This window comes from Sceloporus occidentalis, unplaced genomic scaffold, assembly GCF_023333645.1.
Source record: "Sceloporus occidentalis isolate IW3139 unplaced genomic scaffold, rSceOcc1.0.p SCAF_7, whole genome shotgun sequence".
Classification (NCBI taxonomy): Eukaryota; Metazoa; Chordata; class Lepidosauria; order Squamata; family Phrynosomatidae; genus Sceloporus; species Sceloporus occidentalis.
In genome coordinates, this window is record NW_028316987.1 from 14,372,777 (window position 1) to 14,398,469 (window position 25,693).

Below are 25,693 nucleotides of genomic sequence, written 5' to 3' on the forward strand. Positions count from 1 at the left end.
TCCAAACCAGCTCAGAACAAGATGAGGAGGTGGCAGCAGTTGAAGAGGAAGTAAGCAGTATAGAGGAAGAGGCAACGTGAGAAGGAGAGTTTAGAAACGCTAATGTCCAGGAGGAAAAAAATGTTTATATTTCTAGATAGGTAGCAAAAGTTTCCACCAATATTCACTACATTTTGTGCCAGCTTGGCCTATCCAGCAATTTGGCTGACTCAACAGAAGCCCAAACCAGCTCAGACCATTGGCTTAGACCACTGGCTGAGTAGCCATGTTTTACGGGTGCAGATGAGAAAAGAATGTGTGTGAAGGAAAGAGAAAAGATGAAAGTAAGAAGGCTAGGATTAAGCAGGAAAGAGAGGAAGAAATGGGCTATGGATTACACTACTGTGTTCTGCAATATGTACCCTTTGTGTTGAAGTTATGCAGCTTCTTTATGCAACAAACTCTTTTTGTAGTTGCAATATTAGCATAACTCAAAGTTTATTTTTATAATCATAACAGGTGTCTGAAAGATCTGTAGTTTCTGATTCTAGGTTTAAGCATCATAGACTTTTAAACAGTTGATATTTTTACAATGTGAAATAAATTTCTCTGCTTTTCTGAGGTCCAACACGCAGTGCAGAAATAATCCAGTTTGAGACCACTTTAACTACCCTGGCTCAGTGCTAGGGAATATTGGGAACTGTAGTTTTGTGGCACAAGAGCGCAAAGAAGGCTAAAAGTTTCACAAAACTACAGTTCCCAGAATTCCCTGGTACTGAGCTAGGGCAGTTTAAATAGTCTCAAACTGGATTATTTCTGCAGTGTGTTTTAGACCTAAATGAGTAGTTGGTTCCTTCCTCAGTTATGCATATTTTCAAATACCAATGTTATATTTACTTAGCATAGGAGACAATGGAGAAGCAGGAAGAGGAGCAAGAGTGTTCAAAGGCCTTAATGTACTCATATATCATTGTCCCTGTATTCCCCCCCCCTTGAGATGAGGCCCATTCTACACACTGCCCTGTCCAATGCCAGCTGTTTTGTGGTATTTGCTTCTGTAGGCCTTCTTGAAGCACCCATTAATCACTTTGAGGAAGGTTGCTTGGAGGTGTAACCCCATAGGCCACCTGTTGCACCACAGGTTTGCCACAACAGCTCTGAGTGCAGTTTAAAGGTTCTTAGTATTTGACACTCCAAACTTTAGAATGCCCTGAAAATTCCGGTGTCATCCACACTACTGCCACAAACACAGCAACAAAAACAATGTTAAATGGAAAGCCAGGGAAGGAGGAGTACGGTAAGTGCATCTGCTGCATGAGGTCTAATGTCTTGCTTTGGAGGATGTCTTTGTTAACATTTTGGCACTGTGAACTGGCAGAGTTGTGGTCAGCTTTCAGCTTTCGCGGTTCTGTAAAAGTGGGTGTATTTTGTTTCAAACTTACAAGTGTGTGTGGACATGATGGCACCATGCAGTGCACAACCTGCCATTTCACACACCCTGGTGAGACTCATTTTGAACTACTGATAACATTGGACAACTGCACTTTCTATGTTGACCTTCAGCCTGAAAACAAACACTGTACTTTTAAATTGTTATGTGGGACAAGCTGTTAGAACACACACAATAGCTACAGTAGGCTATTGTAGGGTAGTGAACGACTAAATACTCTGAAGGTACCAGATCCTATCTGATCTCGGAAGCTAAGCAGGATCAGTATTTGAAAGGAGGAACACCAAGGAATACCAGGTGCTGTAAGCTGTAGTTCAGAGGAGGCAATGGCAAACCACCAACAAGTACAGTGGGCCCTTAATATCAAGTGCGAGTTGATTTCAGGGGTCCCCATGGATACCAAAATCTGTGTTTATGCTTAAGTCCCATTATATGCAACAGCATAATAAAATGGCACCTCCTATATAAAATGGCAAAATCAAGGTTTGCTTTTTGGAATTAAAATTATCATCATCATTATTATTCAACTTTATTTATAAAGCACTTGATGGTTGAATCCGTGGATACAGAAGGCCAACTGCAAAGCTTGCCTAAGAAAACCCTATGAAATTCATGGAGTTGCCATAAGTCAAGAAGCAACTTAGGAGATTGGCAAACTGGTTCTTCTTTGGCTAACAGGCCTGGAGTCCCCCATGTGACAATACTGATTGGAGATGCAGTCTTAAAAGAAGTTTTCTGAGTTTTAGTGGAGTAGACTGAGGTAACATAATCTGGAGCAAAAAGAACAGTCAATTGCTCAGGCAGAGGACTAAGCCTGACCTCTGAGCCTTTATAAAGTGTCAGTGAAAACCACCCGATCTGTTCTAACCCAATGGAGTTAGGCTCCCTCACTGATGTGTCTGATTTCCCATTGTTTCCTTATATTGCTAGTGCTTATGCTGGAACACAAACTGAATCCCTGCTGGACATCTGTATTGTGGTTCAACATTCACTGTCGGTTTGTCCTGACATATCTATCACAATTTGCCAGTCTGAAGGTGCTTCTTGACAATATTCATCCTATCTAGGTCAGAAAGCGGAACTAAACTAGCTGTGGAGCCCTAACACACAGGCTGTGGAGGTAGTGTGTAGTCAGAAGGAGGTGGATTGTCAAAAATCAGCACTTCTGTCTTCCAATAAGATGTGCCAGTTCTGGAGCTTATGTGCCACTGATATTAGTGCCTGACAATATTTGCTGATTTTGCCCCCTTCTATACTATCCTCATAAATGTTGCTGTTCAGCCCCTCAATTCATAATTCCTCTCAGCTAGGCTGTTACACTAGCTAAAACCTGTAAAGAGCTTTGACCTATAAAAATGGCAGAGTTCCTCCCCAATTTCCTCCAGCTAATCTTTGATGTTCCATCCTGACTCATCTGTATAAATACCTATTTTACCATCCATGTTAAAAAGAAATTAAACAAAAAGGCTTGTGGCATCTGAGAATGGCATACTAGCCAACTGTCCCAATTTTGCGGGGACAGTCCCGATTAATCTACTGTCATCCCACTTTTTCAGCTGCTTTTAAAATGTCTCAGTTTCTCTCTCCTTATCCCACTTTCCCCCTTTGTCCTGAGCTTAGTTCAGTTACTGCCAACTGAGTTCCAAGTACAAAAGTAGTTAGCCATCACTTAACACAGCAGAGGGAAAAGGAGAGGAGCAGATAGAATCTTGCCCTTCCCTGAAGGGTCAAAAACTTCCTCATTAACAATTTTTGCCATCTTGACCATGTTCTGATCCAGGTTGATTGGTCACACAACTTTCATCTGTGAAATGCTGGAAGGTATGGAGTGATAGTCCAAAAACAAACCTTGTCCAAGCTCTTCTTTTAGCACAAGCTGAAGCCCAAAGCCAATGTACCAGGGACACTGATATTTTATAATAGGTGGATAGAGAGGCCTATTGGGGAAAGAAGAGTGCTTTGCTTTCCAGGGAAAGAAATGAAACCCAGGAGGAGATAATGAAAAAAAGTGTTTTTCTGTGGCTGGTTAACTTGAGGCTGGTGATGCCGCTGCAGCATCTAGATTGCTGACTCCATCAATAACCCTGGGTGGCTGAAATCTGGGATTGTGGCCAAGAAATTGTCATTCATTGTTCATCTGAGATCCTGCAGGACTGAAAGCAGAGATACACAAAAGCTGTGGAGGAAATGAGGTTCAAGTTCTGTTTCTCCTCATCACTCAGCAATGGGTTCCCACAGAAAACTGGTAGGTCAATGGACATTTTGGGAGGTAAGAGCTATGTATCAGTAGCAATAGCATGTATGACCCCTTTAGGAATTTTGCTTAACAGTTTGGCTCACAAATTGGAACAAGACATTATTATTGATTAGCCTTAAATAAAGGTTTATTTTGTGAGCAAATTATCAGTTGGGGAAACGTCAGTGGCCACATTTCTTGTGTGTCCTGGCAGAATACGTCATAGCAGAATACATAGCACATTCCACAAAATCTCAAGCCTTACTTCCTTTTTGACTGTTTTGGACCATTAATAATGTTAAGGACTGAATTTAGGCCAGGAGGGCATTCCCCACTTCTGTCCAACTCAGGCTTCTAGGGTCAGTGGTCAGAACTACAGAAGATTCAAATACTGCTCCTTTAATCTGCCTTCTTTTGCTTAAACTTCAACATGGATAGGGAAAGTCTAGTCTTCCAGAAACTGCTGGATTCCATCTTCTATCACTCCTGCCATCATTGGCTTCCAGCAACATCTGGAGGGCCTCAGCCCCATTCCAGCATTTACAGGAGGCTGCAACAAAATGTTGCAGTGTGGGTGAGCCTCTTCAGGGTATCAGTCAGCCAGGTCACTGCATTCTATCACTTTCCTCACAACTGGTCATTTTCTCAACCCAAAGTCAATCAGCATCCATTGTCCACTGAGCATGTTCAGTCTTCAGTGAATTATCGGGATAGAGGGGCATAGTGTTTCCCACCTACAGTATATATACACAGGTATTTCATTTGTTACACTTCTGGAGACTATAGAATTTTCCTACACCTGCTGATACCTCTCTCTCTTGCATGTGGATATTGCCGTTTTGTCTACAAAAGGATCAACATTCAATAAATGAACTTACTGATGCTATGCTGGTCCAAAGGCTTCCTATTTCTTGCCAATCAAAGAAGCCGATTTCACAAATACCCGTTCTTTCAGTTCTTGAATAGAGAGCACACTGATTGGAAGCTAGGGGCTGGCTTGTCTTGGGCCTTAAGTTTCAAGAGCCTGACTCAAGGGGAGATGTGATTTAATGTTTTCCTGCCCTTTTAAAACTCTGGTATCTTAAGAACAGTGCCTCAGAAAGCTCTTTCTTGTTTTCTAGCCATTGACACCCCCCCAAAAAAAATCCCTATAAAGTATGGCCTGCCCCCATAGTGCTTCAAAGTCAGCCTTGAAATTGGAATTTAAACTATAAACTGAGCACTGCCATGTGGATGACAACAAAAATACTGACAAAATTTGGTATGTCTCCAATGATTTCCTGCTAAAATATTAAAAGTCATATACATTAATGTCTTTAGGCAAGGAATACTCAGATGTAGTTTGGCCAGTTTCTTCCTCTGAGATATAACCTACAGCACCTGTTATTTGTTGTAATTCTCCCATCCAAGTATTAACAAAGGCTGGTCTAGCTTAGCTTCCAAGATCAAATGGGATCTGTTGCCTTCGGGTATTTATATCTACTGACTGCCTCCATTTTGCTTTTATTACCCTTTCCTTTTTTATGTTACTCATAAAACCAGGGACTAATGAGTAATATGTTTTCTTTTAAACTAAAGGTTCCAAGCTTTGTTACTAACCCAACTAACCTTGTGTGACCAGCATCATCTACTAGATGAATCCTAAGAACATGTATCTTCACTCCACTCCTGTAATCTATAATTTCAAGAGTAGCTAAACAAGTCCGACAGCCAGAATATCAGAAGGACAAGTGGGGAGAAGCTCAGTCCATTAAGCTCATTGTAAAAACACTTAAGAGAAGATTTCAAGTTGGCAAAGGACTTAAATAAGTACCTTTCTAAGGAGAAGGCAGTGGGATACTAAAGAGGTTCTTAATGGAGGAGGAGAGTGGCCTGGGGATATTTCAAGCAGTAATGGGCAAAGTATTTTAAATGCAAACCATTGGTAAAATTATGATAAGAAATGTTATATGTTTCTCTGTTCCCTGGTTTGCATCAATTTATTGTAAATCTTTATTGACTACAAACTAGCCCTTAAAAATCTCTAAGATCATCCTGTAATAAATTCTTCTCACTTTTCATCCACACATAACCACAAAAAACATAACATTAGGGTGGCCTCCTGCTGAGAGGTATATGGCAGCCAAGGCTTCAGAAGTTCAGGAAAGCTTTAGAATGATACAGTGACGGCAAAATCCAGCTTCTTAATTATGGCCTCTACATTGTTGGGAATCATGTGGTCCTCCAGATGTTGGATGGTAACTTTCAGCAGGCTTAGGCAGCATGAATAATGGCAAGGAATGCTTCAAGTTGGAGCCCAACAACATGAGAAGGGGCTCATAATTCTCACCACAATCTGAAGTCCCGTTGTTGATCCCAATTAGAAAAGATCCATTGAATCAATTAATCTTACACACACGCATTGATTTACCAGTGTGTCTGTTCTAGGTAGAACTAATAATGGAATTTAGGCCAATGTTTGTTTTCTCTCCCCTCCCCTCCCACCTTTTTTTAAAGCAAACTTCTAGTTCTTAAGGTCATGAAGGATACATTTGAAGGAATGTGATAATGCCAAATGAAACCAATTAACCCAGAGGAATTTGTAGTGCATTAACTGGTGTGTTTCTGTTTCTTCTTAGCCTTGTGCAGTACCTTACCCAGTTTGACTCTTACCTCTGCGGTGAATTTACACTTTCTCAGTCCCACTGTCCACGAACTAACTGACTGTATAAGGCTGCTGTAAGAATTGTTACTTAATAATGTGTCTGAAGCTCTTTGAACATTTGAAAACATTGTACAAATTGCCATTACTGTCACCACCACCTTCTCCTCCGTCTCTTCTATCCTCAGACCCCAAACCTGCATCCATTCATTCAGTCATGTCACTTATACTCTGCAGTTTCACATCCAGCTTTACAACAATAACTTTACAAGAGAGTATCTCTTCAGGGGCACATAAAAGCCATATATAGGAGGTAAACAGGGCTGGCTGAAGACTGGGTAAAGGACAAAGTAAAGGTATTGCCATCTCATGTATGGGAGACAAAAGGAACAGTAGTGGACCTCATCAGTGGTAAAGGGAAGAGAAACTCCGCAGCATGCACAGTTTCATGCTCCAGGGGAATGTTCCATCAGAGAGAGTCCAGAGGAAGGGCTGGTGAGCCACTCACCAGTATGTGCTTCTTTTGTTCTTGGTAGTAGGGCTATCCCTGGGGGTAAAATGTATTCCAAATGAGATTTTTCAAGATGAGACTGAATGGCGACAATACATTTTCCATTGAAAATAAATGATTAGAATGGGGGAAGATCTCTGTCCCATAAAAATAAATGACTTCTTGTAAACAGTCTTATTCTGGCTCATGGCTTCACAAAACAGTATGCTAGCCACTGCATGGAGTGAAAGGTACAGAGTAAGTGCTAGTTGTTCCCTGTGTTTGCTCATGCATCTTGGAAGACTAGGTGATCTCCCTGTCAGCTGTGATTGCAGGCATTTAATGGAAGATGGATTTGTTATCAACAGTAACTAAATAGAGATGCAGAGAACATGTACTACTGAATACCAAATACTGAGGACAGATAGTAGAAAAGGGTGCTCTTGCCTTTACACCCTGCTTCCGGGCTTCCTGTGGCATTTGGTTGGCCAATACTGGGGAGTGGGGACTGGGACTAGTGCTAGAAAAGTAACTATTTATTTTAAATAAATACATAAAGTGATACAGTACAAGTTACCCTTTGGACTGCAGCTCCTAGAATTGCTAACAAGCATGGCCAGTTTTTGTTTTAATGTTGTTATAACCAAACTACCTCACTGCTATGGGCTTCTCCCATTGAATGAAACATCAATTCTTTTTTCTTCTTCATTCAAATGATATGCCTTGGTGTTTCTGGCAGATTTCCTTCCACCTTTTCTGGCCTATAATAGACACCAGCGTTAATGTATTTGAATGACCACTTAAGAGTGCAATTAGCCAGCGGGTTTTGATTTCCGTTTAGTGGCTTTCTTCTGTCCTCCCAGATACTTCTGTGTGAGAATGAATGAGTGAGTTGTCCTCAAAGTGTTCTGCTCCACTGTTTTCCTCAGGATTTCATCTGGTATTAAGCCCAGAACAACCTGTATTATATATTGTATATTATCACTGCAGTATATAGAATCATAAATTTGGAAAGATATGGAAGGAATATCTAGTTTAGCCTCTGATGATGGAGTATCTGTGATAGGTGGCCATTGAGACTCCACTTAAAAATACCTAAAGATAAAGAGTCTACCATTCTACATAGGAGAGATTCCAGGGATTCTGTTATCTGTTCCACTGTTTGAACAATTAATACTATCAAAGTTTTTCCTAATATATAACTGTAATTCCTTTTCTTGGGCGGGATACAAACCGCCGCTTTGCGGCGCTTCCCCGCTGCCGCCGTTTGCTCCGCGCGGAGCAAAAAAGAAGCTCCATTTCGTAGTTTCTTTTTGCGGCGCCTCTATGACGTCGCGAGGCGCCTGGCGCAGACTCACGACATCATAGGCGCCGCGACACGTCTGGACGCTATGCGTCCAGTACGTAAAGATGGCGGCGCCCATGTAGAAGGGGCGCCGCCATCTTGTACGTATAGGATACGTACTAGGGTTAGGGGGGTGCGGAAGCACCGCCCCTTCCTAACCCTAGTACGTATCCTATACGTACTATATGGCGGTTTGTATCCCGCCTTGGACTTCAAATTAAGTCCCCCCACCAAGCTCTCTAAAATAACAGATACAGTTGGCCCTTCTTATACACTGATTTTTTTATACACAGATTCAAGCATACACGGTTTGAAAATGTTAAAAAAAGTATAAATTTCAAATATCAAACCTTGATTTTCCATTTTTTTTATACAGGACACCATTTTGCTATGTTATTATATTTAATGGGAGTTGAGCATACATGGATTTTGTTATACACGGGGGATCTTGGAACGCAACACCAACATATAACAAGAGTCCACTGTAATAATTATCCTCCAGCATTTATGTGACAGCCATTCAGATATTTTGATGATGATCATTATACCTGTTATGGACCCACCCATTACCTTTAATCTTTCCCCCCAAGTCTCCAAGTCCCTTGCCATTTTGGCAACTTTCTCTGGACAAATTCTAATTTATTGATTTTTCTTTCTCAAATGGTATGGTTCCTAAGCTGAGTTTGGAAACGTTTTTGATGACAACTCCCAGAATCCCCCCAGATTCCAAACTGGTAGCATGCTACCCATGATTGTGAAGGAAGTGTATAATCACCACGACTCTTAGCCATTTGTAGTAAGAGTCCACAAATGCTTTTTTTTCAGAGCTTGGAGGTTCTTATTTTTTTTTACTATAACAGTCCAAATCCCCTGGCCACCATGGTGTCTGGAAGGAATATGGAAGTTATAGGCTAAAAAGGGATCATTTTCCAAGCTGTGTTTCTAAGAGAGTATTTCTGAGCATCTGCAGAGTACAATTCCCTTGACAAACTATTCTCCCCCATTTATGAAGGGATTTTGAAACAGAGGATCTATTTAATAATAATATATAATAAAAAAATTCATTTGTATCCCGCCCCTCTGAGAACAATCGGGGCGGCTAACAAAGTTAAAATACAGAAAGAGTGAGTTGAAATGCCTCTCATTGTTGAAATTAAGCTCTTAGGCTGAAGTATATTCTTCCAGATCTCATAGAAATTACCGACTTGCTAGAATGTTGTGAATCACTTCAGAATTTAACTGCATAGCATTCACTATTGCTAAGTGTGGTATGGGATTCAAAGAGGTGGTCTTGGGTAGAGGGCAACCTGTGTTTGCTGCACCCTTGTTCTAGATTGAATTATCTGGTCCAGACTCTTAAGAGAGGCCTTAAAGTTCTGAAAATTGTGTTGAACTGGAAGTTGTACCATATACAATGTGTCCCCTTATAGTGCAGCTGTAAAGGGAAAAGCCTTATTGATTGTACCATTTTGAGTGTTTTGCTGGGACTCTTTATAACTAGAAAATGAGAGCGTATTTAACTAGTCCTAACTCCTCTGTGAGAGCCAGCATGGTATAATCGTTTGGGCACAGGACTACAACTCTGGAGCCCAGCATTCAGATCCCTGCTCAGCCATGGAAACCCACTGGGTTACCTTGGGCAAATCACACACATTCAGCCTCAGAGGATTGCAAAGGTAAACCTCCTCTGAACAAATCTTGCCAAGAAAACTCTGTGATAGGTTGGAAATGACTTGAAGATACACAACAACAATCTCATCTGCTGGTTCTTCCTAGTTCATATCTCCTCTCTTGTGCTTGCTGTGCAAGAGGAAACACAACCTTGGGAATTAAATTTCTTTTTCTACCCTAAACATTGCATAAGAAGGCCTGGATGTCATATACAAAAGAATAAGGTATGAAATTGGCTGAATTATAAGATAGTAGAATTAAAAGTACCATTTAACCTTGCAGATGGGGTAAATAATATTAATTTCCTTGGACAGTTCCTGTGGCCTGTTACAGACAGCCAAAATAAAGCTGCTTCGAGTCACTTTGGAGGTATAGTATTTCAATGATGCATGAGTCTGGAAGCTTCACCAAAGCTGTACTCCAGTCTTTAGGACTGGAGTGTAGCTTTGGTGCGGCCTTTGGACTCTTAGGACGCATGTATCATTGAAATACCATACCTCCAAAGTGACTCGAAGCAGCTTTATTTTGGCTGTCTGTAACAGGCCTGTTTTTCTCTAAATAATACTGATCTTAGGGATGCAATGGATTAGTGGTTAAGATGCCAATTCTCATGATTGGAAGATCAGAAAGTTGGCAGTTTGAAGCCTGAGTGTTGCGTGATGGGAGATCTCCTATCACTAGTCCCAGCTTCTGCCAACCTAGCAGTTTGAAAGCATACAAATGTAAGTGGATAAATAGGTACAACTTCAATGGGAAGGTAACAGCATTCGGTGCAGTCATGCTGGCCACATGACCACCAGAGTCGTCCTCGGACAATGCTGGCTCTTCAACTTAGTAATGGAGATGAGCACTGCCCCCGACAGTTGGTTATGACTAGACATTCATGTCAAGGGACTAGCTTTACCTTTTTAATACTGATCTTATGTATTTTCATCCTAGGCAGCAAATTGTATGGGGTCCTCATAGACTAATTCCCTTATGGTACATTATCTTATAGGAGTTTGTATGTAAGTGTGCATGTGTGTGAGGCAGACAGAGAGCATTTGTTTTTCTTTCTTTAATAATAAGTAGCAGTAGTGCCTTCAGTGGGCTTATTCCCATTTACGTTTAAACCAGCTTGTGATTCGCCTTCGCTCCATGTTGGTAAATAGATTCCAAAAGGTCATTTGTTCCCACTGTGAAAGTGGATCTTTTCATTGTCCCCTTGTAATTGTTTCTTTTTTGGCACGACTGCTGTCCCCACTAGTTTTTGCCACTTCAAAATGCATGTTAATCATCTGTGCATCATCAGTGATGTAAGTAGCAGCCCAGGTAGCCCAGTTTGGGAACTATATAAATTGATAGAAGATTAAATTCATTGGTGTTGCAACTACTTGAGGGGATCAACCAAAAACTGAGGAGGGATGGTAAACAGCCCTCTGCCATTAGTCCCTCTCCTCCAGAATGATGTGATTCAGATCCATCGTTCCCACTTGTTGAACACACTCCAGAATCAATTCTTTCCAAAAGAACTGCTAGAAAACTAGTGTCTGGAAAAGCCTCATTTTTTGTTTGCCTCACTTTATCACGACAGAAATTGATCAAAGTATGATCGGAACTAGGTTCAAATGGGAACGACAGTCATGTAAACCAATCAGCAATTTGCTTTAAATCATAGTGAGAACGAGCCCAGTGTCAGCCTCTTCTGGTTTTATCATCTTCTTGATGACATAGGGAAGGGAAAGGTGTTATGTCTCTGGGAGGATGAAACTTTCTTAATATTCTGGTCATGAGGAGTTATGACAACTGTCGTGAAGATAGAGCATGCATCATTGACTGTGAGAAAATAAGCTCTTTCCAGTGCTTTTAAAAGTCAAAGAGGACAAATGCTGACTAGGCAAAAACTATGTGGTGGAGGGGAGATATGAACAGTTACTTAACTATCCTGACACTGAATCACAAAGGTCTGGAAAACTAAATTATAGGTTTAGGTTCATGACCATTTTAAAAAAATGGGTCCCCCCTCCTCCTGCCATATATGAATGCTTTGAGACAGACTGGAAAATCATCCGCTTCCTATCTTAAAATCTAAGTAGTTTACTAATCAATATGATGCAGAAGACACTTCAAAGAATCGGGAAGTAGCTTTCTTACTATCAAGGAATCTTCCCCCCCCCCAACTTTCTAATCTATGCCTTGATAGTAGACACTTATTTTTCAAGGGCTTCCTTGAACTCTTTCCTTGATACCTTCAAAGGTAGATGATATTGGATGGCCAGTGGCTGCATGATGAGAATTTTAATTTGATCCAACAAACTCGAAAGATTATGGCTATGTGTGTCTCCATCATCTCTAAAGGCTTAGTGCAGAGACAAGTATCATGTGGCCCTCCAGATGTTGTTAGATGACACAGATCAAGCAGCATGGCTGGTGGAAAAGAATGCTGGGATTTATAGTCCAAAAACATGGAGGGCCGTGTGCTTCCCACACACCCCACCCCAATAGTGCAGAGAAGCAATGTCCAGCGTTAACTGTACTCTGCTGATAAAGATATCACTTTTTAATTACTGTTTCATAAAGTACACTTGAGAATTCATTTCATCCTGGCATTGTCCATCCTGATCCATTCTGTATAGGTTGAAGTGATTGGATTTAAAGGTGATCCAAACATACTTGGGTAGCATGTAGTGTAATTTCAAAATGAACTTCATGCTTGGAAGTACAATAAATCTCTCTTGTTAAGCAAGGTCATGGCCAATTCAAATCTGTCTGAGCTAACTGAATATTATAAGGATGGTGGATCTGTAAATTTGTTTTTGATATGATAAGGCTTCCTTTAAGTCAGTTGCCCATGGTAAATGTATCAGTGTTGCCTCATCTCTTAAACAGGTAAATAAACATGACCTCGGCATTTAGCAGAGTTAGGTATCCATCCCAGCAAACAAACTTGAAGTGTCATCAGCAAGCAGCAAATTGTTATTTATTATGTTTTTATTGTACTTTTACTGCCAGGGATGGAGAGGAGTGGTTGTGGGCTTTTCTGCCTTGTGCCAATATTTCTTGGTTGACTTTGAGTACCACTTTGACTTGGATGAATAGTATGCACCATTTGCTGGTCCACCTCAGGGAGCAAGAAGTCTTGGGCCAGCGCTGTGGGTTTTTATATTGTGTAAAACTGGGTTGGATTTCATGGAGACAAAGGCTGCATATGAGGCTTGTCAGACCAGATTTTTACCAGTAAGTGACAGGTGCCACAAGCCTCTTAACCAGTTCCCTTTGCACCAAGATTGCTCTAAATATTGCTGCAACTATTCTGAACACCCCCCCCCCCAATAACTAACTAGCAACAACAAACTACTTGTATTAAATAGATATTTGCTAGGTATTAATCTAAACATATACTCTGGAATCACCCTTAACGGGAACAATGGATCATTAAATGAGCCTCAGCAGTTTTGTGCCACTCTCAATGGAGCATGCAGCACTCATAAAAAAGGTAGCATGAAGAAGTAACAAACATCATCAAAAGCCAAAGAACAGTAAATCCCCAAGAAGAGATTAATTTTCTTAGACCCTAGCAAATTCGTTTAATAGGTTTCTGCAAAAGGTTTATGATTTTTCCTTCCTGGAAAAAACAAAAACCTTTGTCATTCCCAAACATGGCAATGATAATACTCTTGCAGGAACCTAACAGTTTTTGTCATTTAAACATCAGAATGCAAAGAGATTGACATCTCTCCTTGGTAGGTGCCTAAAAAAAATCATAGGATAGTACAAATAAGGGAGAACCAGTATGGTGTAGTGGTTTGAGTGTTTGGCGTAGGACACTGGGAGATCAGGGTTTGAATGTCCACTCAGCCATGTAAAAACCCCATTCAGTCATGAAAACCACTAAGTGACCTTGGGCAAATCACAGTCAGCCACATCTGAACAAATTCTGCCAAGAAAGCCCCCTGATAATTTCACTTTAGGGTAGCCATAAATCAGAAATTACTTAAAGGTACACAATAACAAAAACAGCAACATTACAATAAAGCTGACTGGTGCGGGTTTTTATCTTGCAGTGGCACATTGCAGATGTCAAGAGCACATGGAACACAATCAATTATTTCAAGCAGAGGCTGGCACTCACCTAATTATATTATTATTTGATGCTGCAAGGAGTTTTGAACATCTTAAGGAAACCTCTTTTGTGCAGCTTCCGAGGGATATGAATTCTGGCATATTTTTCTCCAGGTGGCCATGATACTCTCTGATATCCCTTTAGCTCACATCAAAACAAACAGCTTTTAGATCTCATTGCTTTCCAGTGGGGTGAAACAGGGTGGCTGTCCGTTCTCCCCACTACTCTTTGCTTTATTGACTTGAGCCATTTACAAAGTCCATATGAAACGATCTTGGGATCTGAGGACTCCCAAGTGGATTTGGAGAAGAAGGAAATTTGTCCTCTTTGCATGTAGCTACACTGCAGAATTAAAGCAGTTTGACACCATTTAAACTGCCATGACTCTATCCTACAGAATGGTGGATTTGTAGTTTGGTGAAGCACCAGAGCTCTTTGACAGACCAGACTGGATAGCTCACTTAACCACAAATCCCAGCATTCTGCAAAATAAAGTCATGGCAGTTAAAGTGGTGCCAGACTACTTTAATACTGCAGTGTGGATACACCTTTTGTGAATGATATAGGCTTTTACATCTCAGACCCTTATAGTGGTCTGCTGTTCAAGAGCTAAATATAGAATAAATCACAGAGACAGGGTTCAGAGTCAATTACAGCAAATCTGTGAGTATTCCAAACTCACTCACTATTGGAGGCATAGTCTTGGCAGATCATGGATATAAGCAAATGAAGGGCACATGAAGGCCCCTGACTATACACATAGCTGTGAGCATATCAGGATATCTGAATATAAATGTTCTTGAAATGTGCCCCCTAAATTTAAATTGGACCACACAACTTCCGGCATCTTTCTCCTCCCAAAATTCTCATTCATTTCCAAATGATGATCCACATTTTTATTCCCCACACAATTTTTAAAATCCATTCTAGGAACTGACTAGCTAAAACCAAGTAAGGAATATTCTAAGAAAAAGAGACAACCTAACTAAATTTATTTTTAACTTAATTGGTTGACCTATGTTTGAATATTAGCATTAAAAAACTGCTGTGTTTTTATTAGTCCTTCGGGGTTAGGGAATTATGATGTTCATGTCACAAGATTCAAACCATTTACTCAATAACAATTCCTACGGAATGAACTGTATTACATTTCCTCCAATTGTCCTGATTGGCAGGGACCGTTGCAATGAATTGTCTGTCAGCCCATTTTTTCACCTGCTTTTAAAATGTCCCAGCTTCTCTCTCTTCCTTCTGCTTTGTCCTAAGCTTACTTTAGTTGCTGTAAACTGAGTTCGAAGAGCAAAAGTAGTTTGTGCTCAGTTAACTCAGGAGGGAGGAGAGGAGGAAACAGAGCAAAATCTCTCCTTGAAGGCATAGGCAAAGCAAACTGCTGCAGCCTCTTATAGTTTGTCTGCTCTTCCTCATTAATTATTTTTGCTAACTTCAGCATAGGTTGATGTTGCTTGGCCACTCATGTCCAGGTTTTCATCTGTGAAATGTCGGAGGATATGCTGTTCTGGGTGCTTGAGTCTTAGCAACTGATTCTCTCTCACCACCACACTACAATGAAAGATCCATATTACTAAAAACAGACATTTCTTTACAGTTAAAAAAATCTGAGGTACTTCAGAAAGGGTACGGAGATGAGAACATTACAGCAGTAAAATACGTGGACACCCTCACTCTGCTTTTGGTGTATAGTTTAACTGTATGGTATAATACTGTTAAAACAGAAGCTTCTGCCAATACACATAGCATTGGTATTGTATTTGCTCACAGCAGGTTCTGAATATAGTACAGTACATTTTAGTGTGATCTAGAAAGTTGCAGGAGGATTCCTCATAAGGGTTTGGGCTTATTCCAAACCCAATATCAGCCGGATAATAATAAAACGTGGGTTATATATCCCACATTTTCCTGTTGTGAGGTTTGCAGAATCCTCCTCCGTGGCACATCGAGAATTTTCCTCTTATTATGACCTGCACACAGAAGAGCCCTATTGATTCTGGTATAATATGGGCAGCTCTTGTGGTTGCATGGTAACCTCGAACGCCAGAAGTCCCTTTCAATATGGCAGCTCTTATGGTTGCTATAGTAACAGGTAGCCAGATGGAAATTCCTGCAAGCTTTCAGTATCTCAAGGTCCCGATATCCAAGGCCACTTAGATGCCAAAGAAGAGTGCTATTGTTAAACCCCACAGTAGATAAAACAATTGCGAAGCAGCAAGTATAGGGAATGGACACGTTTTAGATTATTCCTTCTCCTTGGCTGCTCTTTCGGTCGGAAAGCCTGCTTGAGAGTCTAGTAGTGTTAATAGTTAATAGCTGCAAGATCCATTTCCTCACTATGACTACTAGGTTTTAATATGAGATTCTCAGAACAGTCCTAGACATGTTTATGCAGAATTAAGCCCCCTTGAGTTCAATGGGACCTACTCTTCAATTAGTATGTTTAAGAATAGTACTGAGATTGTATTTAACAGTGGATCCTGTTTGTTTTCATACAGTCAAATCCTTGTAACTGACAATTTTATGTTTACAACTTTCAAAATCAGACTTACAAGTACAAAGAAACCATGTGTAACATATATTTCCAATATTGGATTATAGGTCTAGATTGAATAATATTGTATGTTTAATATATAGGAAGAAGTGGAACAATACCAAATTACTTATTCCTGAAAGACTTGTAAGTCTTTATGGAATGGGAAATTATGTGGTAAAAGATAAATTCTTACTACTTTTGGGGAGTAAAGTTTATTTTAACAGATATCAGATGGAAATGAAAAGAAAGGGAGATTAGTTGTCTTGTGTTTCATTATGTTTTATGTAATCTATGTGCTTAATGTGTTTATATTAGTGTATGTATAAGTTAATTGTCAATGTCTTTTTTCGATAATCTTGTTTTTTTAATTCAATAAAAATTATTTAAAACAAAATATAGATCCAATAAACAACATGCTGTCTATAACAATAAAACAAATACAATCGATTTTAAGGCTATATTGATATATAATATTAGTTCAATAGAACAATTAATGTTTATTTTGTTAGACCTGTCTCCATAGTGCCAAGTGCATCAACTGCACACATGTGCTTCATTCTCCCCTCTCTGATGTGCATAAGATAGGTAACTTTTAAGCCAAGTCCAACAGTCATTACATAACTGAAAGCATACCTATTTTCCTCCCCCCAAAAGAAACCAGACCATATGAATGCTACTATCAACCGTAACGTGGTACATTATCCTCATTTTCTATGCTGTGCTCACATTTCCCAAATAACCCAAAACTCATTTCACCCAAGGTTTTTTTAAGCAACCTGAAATATTTTTAAGACAGAATTCCTATAAAAGAAATAGTCTGAAAATGAAGCCTGGCTCTGAAACTCCACTTGCAGTTTCAAAAATGTCCACTTCCACAAATGTTGTTGTTATGTTCCTTCAACAACTAATGTTGTTATGGCAACTCTAATGTGAATCTATCATGGGTTTTTCTTGGTAAGATTTGTTCAGTGGGAGTTTGCCATTGCCTTATTCTGAGGCTGTGAGAGTGTGACTTGCCCAAGGTCACCCAGTGGGTTTCCATGGCTGAGTGGGGATTCAAACTCTGGTCTCCAGAGTTCCAGTCCAACAACCAAACCACTACACATGCTAGCTCTCTACAAGTCCATAGGTCTACTTCTGGTTTAAAAAGTAGGCCTCCAGGAGCAAGAGTTCAGAAGTCTGGAATGGTTGAGAATAGGAATCATAGATAGGAATAAATGGGTAATCCATAAAGTGAAAAAAAAGAAGGAAGAAGAAACAAAATAAGGACTTGTATTGGGATCGATGCTATGTAATAATGGCACTGATTTTGTTTATAAATGATCTGACAAACAGTGAGGTTTGCAAATACCAAATAATTCTAGGCAGTGAAAAGCCAAGCAAGCTGCAAAAAAACAGTCATGACAAATTGGCTAAATGGCTCATGAGGTTGCATGCAAGTGTAAAGAGATGCACACTGAAGAAAAGAATACTAATGTCACATCTACACTGATGTGATCTGAACTAATAGTGGCTAACAAAAAGAGATCTTGGGGTCACAGCAGAGAGCTCATTGAGGATGTCAGCTCAGTGTATGACTGCTGTGAAAAAGACAAAATCCATTCTAGGCCTCATTAAGAAGGGAACTGAAAATAGAAGGGCCATTATCATAAATTACAATGTCTATATTTAAATCTTTGGTGCAGACATTTTTGGAATCCTGTGTTCAATTCTGGTCACCCCATCTCAAAAAGGCTGGAAAAGGTGAGAAATAATTCAGGGGTTGGAGCACTTTCCTTCAAAGGAAAAAGATGAAGGACTCTAATTTTGGGGGAAAGCCAAAAGTATATAATATGATTGAAGTCATTAAACCATGTATGAATGTGACAAAGCAAATACATTTTTCTTCCACTCCCATCTAATGGAGTAGAAGGTTGTGTAATTCTGCATAAGTATAAAATTATGGCATTCATTGTCACAAGATGTGGTCATGGCTACCAACACAGATAGTTTTCAAGGCATGTAAGACAAATGAAGGATAAGTGTATCAATGGCTAATAATCGTTATGCCTACATGGGATCTCCAGGGAGAGGGTTTCTCAGAAGGAGGTGGTTTGTCCAGATCACTTTCAGTCTGACTTCAGATCTGGTTATGAAATAGGGACTGTATGGTTACTTTAGTGGATGATCTGCACCAGAAACTGGGAAGCAGGGACATATCACATTGCTTCTACTGATTCACTCAGAGGTTTTCAGTACCCTCTATCACAGTTTCCTTTTGAGTCACATGTCTGGGCAGGGATCTCCTCTATAGTGACTCCAGTCCTTAGATTAGCCCAGTTTGGAATCTGGATTTGGTCTTGCAAGAAGCTCTGCTTCTGCTAGCTTAGGTTTTATAAGAACGACTCAGATGCTGCACCTTGCCAAGTCCTTTAGATTTGCTTTTAGTCAGTTTATTTTGAAGATGGTACTGTTCAAGTAGTCCAAAATTGTTAAAGGGTAAAACTTGGAGTCAAGGCAGATGCCTCCCATTTAAAGCAGAAGTAAGTCTGTATCATCAAGTGAACAAAAGTTTAATCTGTACACATGGAAGCTGTCTGCTGTACAGAAACAACAACAACAAAGTTTCTATAGCTCTGACAAATGGACATGAATAACAATTTGATCCTGGACCTGTTTTGTTGCTGAAATGGATTCTACTTGCACCACTCTTGCAGGGGGAAGTGAGGAAGAACTGGGTTGAGCAACTGTGGTTGCAAGTGCCTAGCGCATGGGTGGCATGCAACTTCCTGCTACTGAGATAATCGCCTCTAAATACATGCTGATTTAATCCCAGCAAGCAGGCCTCTTGGTCACAAGAAAAGGAGTTCCCTTTTGTTCCAGTATGTCACAGCAAAAAGGGAAACATAACAATCCGTGTGTATTCGTGTTCTTAGGAAATTCTGGCTTAGAAACCACTTACTTTGTGTCGCTTGGGTAATGTACAGTTGTGTACAGTAATTTGTCCAGTAAGTTAGCCCAAGGAAAATAGCATGAGATTTTATAGATTCACTCCAAGGAACAAGGTGGCTGATGTATAGTAGTATAACAGGTTGCAAGACAGACATCATACTGTATGCAGCTTTAAATCTGATGGGCAAGAAGTCACAATTTCTTCTTCTGCCTGTTTTTCTTCTCCCTTTGCATTTTTGCTTCTTCACTCCCAGTTAAAAATTGTGAATCCCAACCTGCTGTAATGGTATGCCATACAACAAGGGGGAGAATGCTAGTCCTTTGTTGACAAGTAAGAGAAGTTGTAACTTTTTCTTGATTCTGTGGTGGATGTAAATACACAGAGGAAATCTCTGGGTGTTGTTTAGTAACTGTAGCCCTTGGAGTCTGATTGATGATCATACTTCAGCTCAGAACGAGTTGTTGCATTTATTCATTTGTTGGTTACATTTCTGTCTTTCCTTTGGTCCAGTAAACTCAGAACAGTGTACATGTCTTTCCTCCTCACTTTTACCATCACAAGGGCAACTGTGTGGCAGGTCAGGCTGCAAGCAAGTGACTGGCCCATCATCACTGAGTGAGTTTCCTGGTTGTTTTGGGACTTTAACCTGAATCTCCCAGTCAGACTTTCTAAGCATTACACAACACTGGCTCTTACCGCAATGGCTATATTAGAGGTCATTCAGAGGCAAAAGGGAGATGATGTAGCTTAAAACTCCTTACACATTTTAGGAATATTTGTTGGTGCTTAAAAAGGAGGAAAGAATGGGGAGAAAAACTGTGGTAGCCTCTTTAAGACTAACTGGTTCTTTATCTTTCTAGTGGTCAGTTAGTGTGTGAAAGCAGTACATCTGCTTACCAAAAGTCAGTTTTCCAGAGAGTACAAAACTCTCTAAGAGCACTCCTTTTATTATGCTGTGATGACGACTCTTGTATTAATATACATAGTGTACCATGAAGCCATTGTCTTTGGTTATACCTCTACTAATGGATTGGAATATGTTAATGTAATTCAATTCAGCAGTTTCTCCTTCTAATCTTAATTTGTAATTTTCCTTATTCAAGAAGCGCAACCTGTAAATCCCTTATTGTGTGGCCAGGAAGGCTGAAATGTACTGCAACTGGTGTTTCTAATATCAGATTTGTGTCCATTAATTCTCTTGTTTAGTGACTGTCCTGTTTATCTTATGTAGAGTGTAGTGAGGCATTGCTGGTATAGGAAGTCATATATCAAAATGAAGGAAGAGCAAGTAAATGTACCTTTGATGATGTGAGTGATGTTATTGGCACCAATATTATTGCCCCCACAGTAGATGTGGAGCCGGAGCTTGCATCTGAGTTTGTGGCAGGGGTTTGTTCCTGCATTACCATTCATGTTATGTATCCTGTTGTATTTGTTTAAAATTTGTAGGCACTCCATAGGTCAATAAATGCCTGCCTCCCAGAGCTTGTGAGAGGGCTAGTCTATTCTCCAGAACTGATTGTAGCTTGTTGATGATGTGTTTGAGAGGTCTCAGCTGGGGACTGTAGGTGACCACTAGGGTGTTCTATCAATTTGTGTTTTTGCCTGTCTTGTAGTAAATGCTTCCTGGGTATTAATCTTGCCTTGTCAATTTGTTTCTTCACCACCACAGAATATTGTAGAAATGCCTATTGTAAATCTTAATGAGTTTTGAATCTTTGCTTTGTCTGTCTCTAAGCAAATTCGGTTGCATTGAAGGGCTTGGCTGTAAACAATTTGGTAGTGTGTTCTGGATGGAAACCGGAGATATGAAAGTACCATATATACTCGACTATAAGTCGACTTCATGTATAAATCAAGGGCAGGTTTTGGGGGCAAATTATGGATTTTGATAAGGCCCATGGATAAGTTGAGGTTAAAACCTTGGGGCATGTAACAAAGCAAAGTTTCTAGCAGAAAAGCAAAGGAAACCACTGCCAAAGAACTTGCAAAATTTCAGCAAGTATAAGTGTTTGTGCTTATACTAAAGGCAAGATGGATGAGAGAATAGAGGGAGAGTCAGTGATTCCAGGACAGATTGCATTCTTACCTTTCGCCAGGGAATGGTTCCTTTTTTTGTTAAGTGTTAAAGTATAATATTTACACTGACCTATGGATATGTCAATTCAGGTTTTTTGGGTCAATTTTTTGACTAGAATTTCTAGACATATATATATGAGTATATACAGTATGTGTAGCAGTCAGTGGGTTTTTGATAGAGCATGATGCTTAGAATTCCATTGCATAGTTGCACAGTGCAAACATATGATGGTGAATGGAACGCACTGAGAAATTCCAAAAGAAAATCAACATGTAGTTTATAGACTATAGCAAAGCTTTTGCCTACATAGATCATGGAAAGCTATGGAACTCCCTTAAAGACATGGAAGTACCAACACATTTGATAGTCCTAATGAGGAATCTGTACTCAGGACAAGAGACCACTGTCAGAACAGAACATGGAGATACAGAATGGTTCCCAGTTGTCAAAAGCATCAGACAAGGCTGCATCTTATCACCCTACCTGTTCAACTTATATGCAGAACATACTATAAGAAAGACAGGCCTGGACACAGAAGAAGGAGGAGTGAAAATAGGAGGAAGAAATATCAACAATCTAAGATACACAGACAACACCATAATAATAGCAGAAAACCTCCCAGACCTGGAACAACTGCTAAGGAAGATCAAGGAAGAAAGTGCAAAGGCAGGCTTACTGTTGAACATGAAGATAACAAAAATAATGGCCATGGAGAATTTACACAAATTCAACCTAGACAATGAGGAAATAAAAATAGTAAAAGAATTCTCATACTTGGGATCAAACATTGATAGGAAAGGGGACTGCAGCCAGGAAATCAGAAGACTATTAAGAATGAGGACAGCGCATATGAAGGAGCTAGAAAAGATGCTAAAATGCAAAGATATATAACTGAGCACAAAGGTTAGAATCCATATTTCTAGGTATGGATGTGAGAAGAAGACAATTAAGAAAGAAGATAGGAAGAAAATTCATATGAGGTGTGATGCTGGAGGAGAGTGCTCAGGGTTCCATGGATGGCCAAAAGGACAAACAAATGGGTCAGGCCAGAAATCTCCCTGGAAGTCAAGATAACAAAACTCAGGCTGTTGTACTTTGGGCACATCATGAGAAGATATGAATCACTGGGGAAAAAAACAATAATGATTGGAAAGCTGGAGGGAACTAGAAAGAAAGGAAGGGCCCAGGCTAGATGGAGGGACTCTGTTAACAAGATCACAGGCATGAGTTTGCAGGATCTAAGCAAAACAGTTGAGGACAGGGAGTCTCATCCACAGGGATGGGACAGTTAACAAAAAAACAAACAGGTTGCACAGTGGTTTCAAGAAAGTGGATTTGTTGTGGTGCTTGTTACAGGCTCAGGTTAATGGTGGGCACTAGCATCACTAGGGTTGGTGTCTCCTGGTGTGTGTGTGTGTGGGTAAACTTCCTTGCCCTCTCCCCAGCTGGCCAGACACCACTGCAGCCACCACCACCACCACCACCCGGCTTTCTGAGTCCGACATCAAACTTGGAAGGAAGCTGCTCCCATCACCCTGGTCTTCTGAGGCAACTGCTATGCCAGATTCAGAAAGCAGCCCCCTCCCCTGGTGTAGCACCCCCCCAGGTGACACCCCCCTGGATGTCACCCAGTGTAGTTCAAACTCCCTGCACCCCTCTAGTGATGCCACTGATGGTAGGGTGGAAGCTTTTAAAATTCTGGTGGGCCTTCTTAAGCGGTTGCTTTCTATGTGGCCAAATTACAAAGATGTCATCAAGAAATCATAAATAGAGGGAAAAGTTTTGAGGTGCAGATGCTTGGTGTTTAGTAGCACTATAAATAACAGTCTGTTTTTTATTAGTGATTTCTGGCTGAGAAGGATTGGATCTTTCCTACATTTTTACCAAAAAAAAAAAAAACCCTCACCATTTTCTCCATAAATTCCTTCTTTTCAGAGGAACTGTTGAGTCTTGCACTTTGTTACTTTTAGTCAGAAAACTGTTAGTATAAGAACAGAAGGAGAGCCTTACTAGACCCGTCTAAAGACCTATCCAGCCAAACATTCTGTTCACACAGTGGCCAAACAGTTATCTTTGGGGAACCTAAAAGGAGGACACAATCCCTCTGTGGATCTACTGCCCTTTCCCAGATCGTTTCATACAGATGTCTAAAATTCAGTGGCTTTCCAAATGAACAGTATAGTCAAGAGTGTCACTTCATTGTTTGTATAAACATAGCTTCTTGTAATGAACCAGCATGGCATGGACCATCAGATAATCTGACTGATGATGCCTGAATCTTCAGGTGTTTCTCAACTACTATAACCAATTTTAAGGGGAGGGGGGAAATCCCTAAAGAGGTTGGGAAGACATCCAGAGCAGCCCAGTAAGGATTGGGCACACTCAGTAGTCATGGCATCCTGGCTGTGGGAGGTATGGCGAAGTTCTAGCCTGCTTTTTTATGTGGACTGGTCGAGGTGGCTAACAATAAAATGTATTATAAAATTAAATCAACATTATAATTGTTAAATAGAGAGATTTTAAATTTTAAAAATCCAGTTAAAGATGTAAAGAAGATTATGAAAATTTTCTAAAATGTAAATTAAAATATAGATCAGAATGCAGAGCAACAGAAAATAAAAATGAATACTACCTAGGCATATTTGAATGAAAATGTTCTGAACTGCTGGAGAAACAACACAACTAAAGTGGCTATATGGCTGTATGAAGGGAGTTCTAGATTAGCAGTGTTAGGCACTAAGAAAACCTTCTCTTAAATTCCAAACAAATTCCTATTTGATGTTTCTGGGACAGAAAATAGAGTCTCTTATGGTAGATTTCAAAATTCACAAAGGGAGGAGATCTTTAAGGTAACCTGGAGTAGCTATGTAGCTCCTCTTGTAGTGCTTTAGAAATGATAGGGTTCATGATGTGGGTAAGTAATGGAGAGAGAGAGAGAGGCAGTTTTATACACCTTCGCCAATCACTTTGCAAACTATACTTGCTAAACTGATGATAGTGTTATGACTATTTACATCCCAAAAGATTCTGTTAACAATTTCCACAGAAACGCCAAAATGGTTTTATCTCTAGGGAAAAAAATCAGGACAGCTCAAAATCATTTGGGAGACATATCTCACTTCTCTAGAATAAATATGTAAAGTGATATGTCGGTGTTGCATAAAATGACTAAAGCAGAAGCGTTGTCTCTTGTAAAAACAAAAGCAAATAAAATATGTGCCTTTCCCTCCACGCAGCATCCACTCAGTCCTGTGTTGCCCTCTCTTTTTCTTCTGTTGTTAACAGCTTTTAAGGACTAGAAAGGCTTGCAATGTAATGATCATGTCTATAAAATAATTCTCCCCCTTTCTTCTTGTCCTGTAGAATTCTATGAACCTGCCACCAGACAAAATGAAGCTATTGAGCGAGTATGACAATGAGAAGAAATGGGAGTTGATCTGTGACCAGGTAAGAGACCACAATGCTCTTTTTTGAATGACGTTACACAGAGCTTGGAAAAAATTACTTTTTTGGACTACAACTTCCAGACTCCTCCATCAAGCAGCCAGTAATAGCTGGAGGACTCTAGGAGTAGCATTCAGAAAGTAATTTTTCCAGGCTATGTTCCACAAGGCATATTTTGTAGGAGCTTCAAAGTCGCTTATCTCTGCATGCAACCTACACATACAACAGTATTGCTAAAAGAATATGAAGTAGCTCTGGCCCATGATAATTTATGCCATAATAACTCTGTTAGTCTTTAAAATGGGGCAAGATTAATTGCTTCTACTGCTACAGATTAATACAGCTGATACTGTGAAAATCTAAATGATGTGTGCTTTCTAGAATATATATGTCTTGGGCAATCATTTTGCAGTAAAAAAAAGGATGTTAATAAGTATATCTCTCTTCCCACTGGCAAAATACAAGGGTATCTTGGGCCCCATTCACACTACGAAAATAATCCGGGTTGAATCCTTGCTGTTCACACATGCCCTGAATGCACTCAATGCACTTTTTTGGGAGGAGGCAGGCAAAACCCCCCACTTAACCCGGAATATTTGATACTGAGTTATTTTCTGACTTTTCCTGAAAGATTTGCATTGATTCGCATCATTGGCAGTGTGAGCTTCCAAGTCGATTTTGATCGCTCTGTATCATTCAAAGGAATGGAAACGGCTCTATTTTATACTGAAACGATGGCATGTGGGAATAACACAGAGGTTACAATGATAAAATAACA

At 40.0% G+C, this 25,693-nt stretch overlaps 1 protein-coding gene across 3 annotated transcripts in view; it reads left to right on the forward strand.

The window, feature by feature from the left end:
• FMNL1 (formin like 1) overlaps positions 1–25,693 on the forward strand; it is a 105,385-nt gene that overhangs the window by 23,943 nt on the left and 55,749 nt on the right. For all 3 annotated transcript variants that reach the window (XM_089532017.1, XM_089532018.1, XM_089532019.1), the window contains exon 2: positions 24,835–24,918. In XM_089532017.1, coding sequence (XP_089388143.1) covers positions 24,835–24,918 — 84 coding nt within the window. The remainder of the gene's footprint in view (positions 1–24,834; positions 24,919–25,693) is intronic.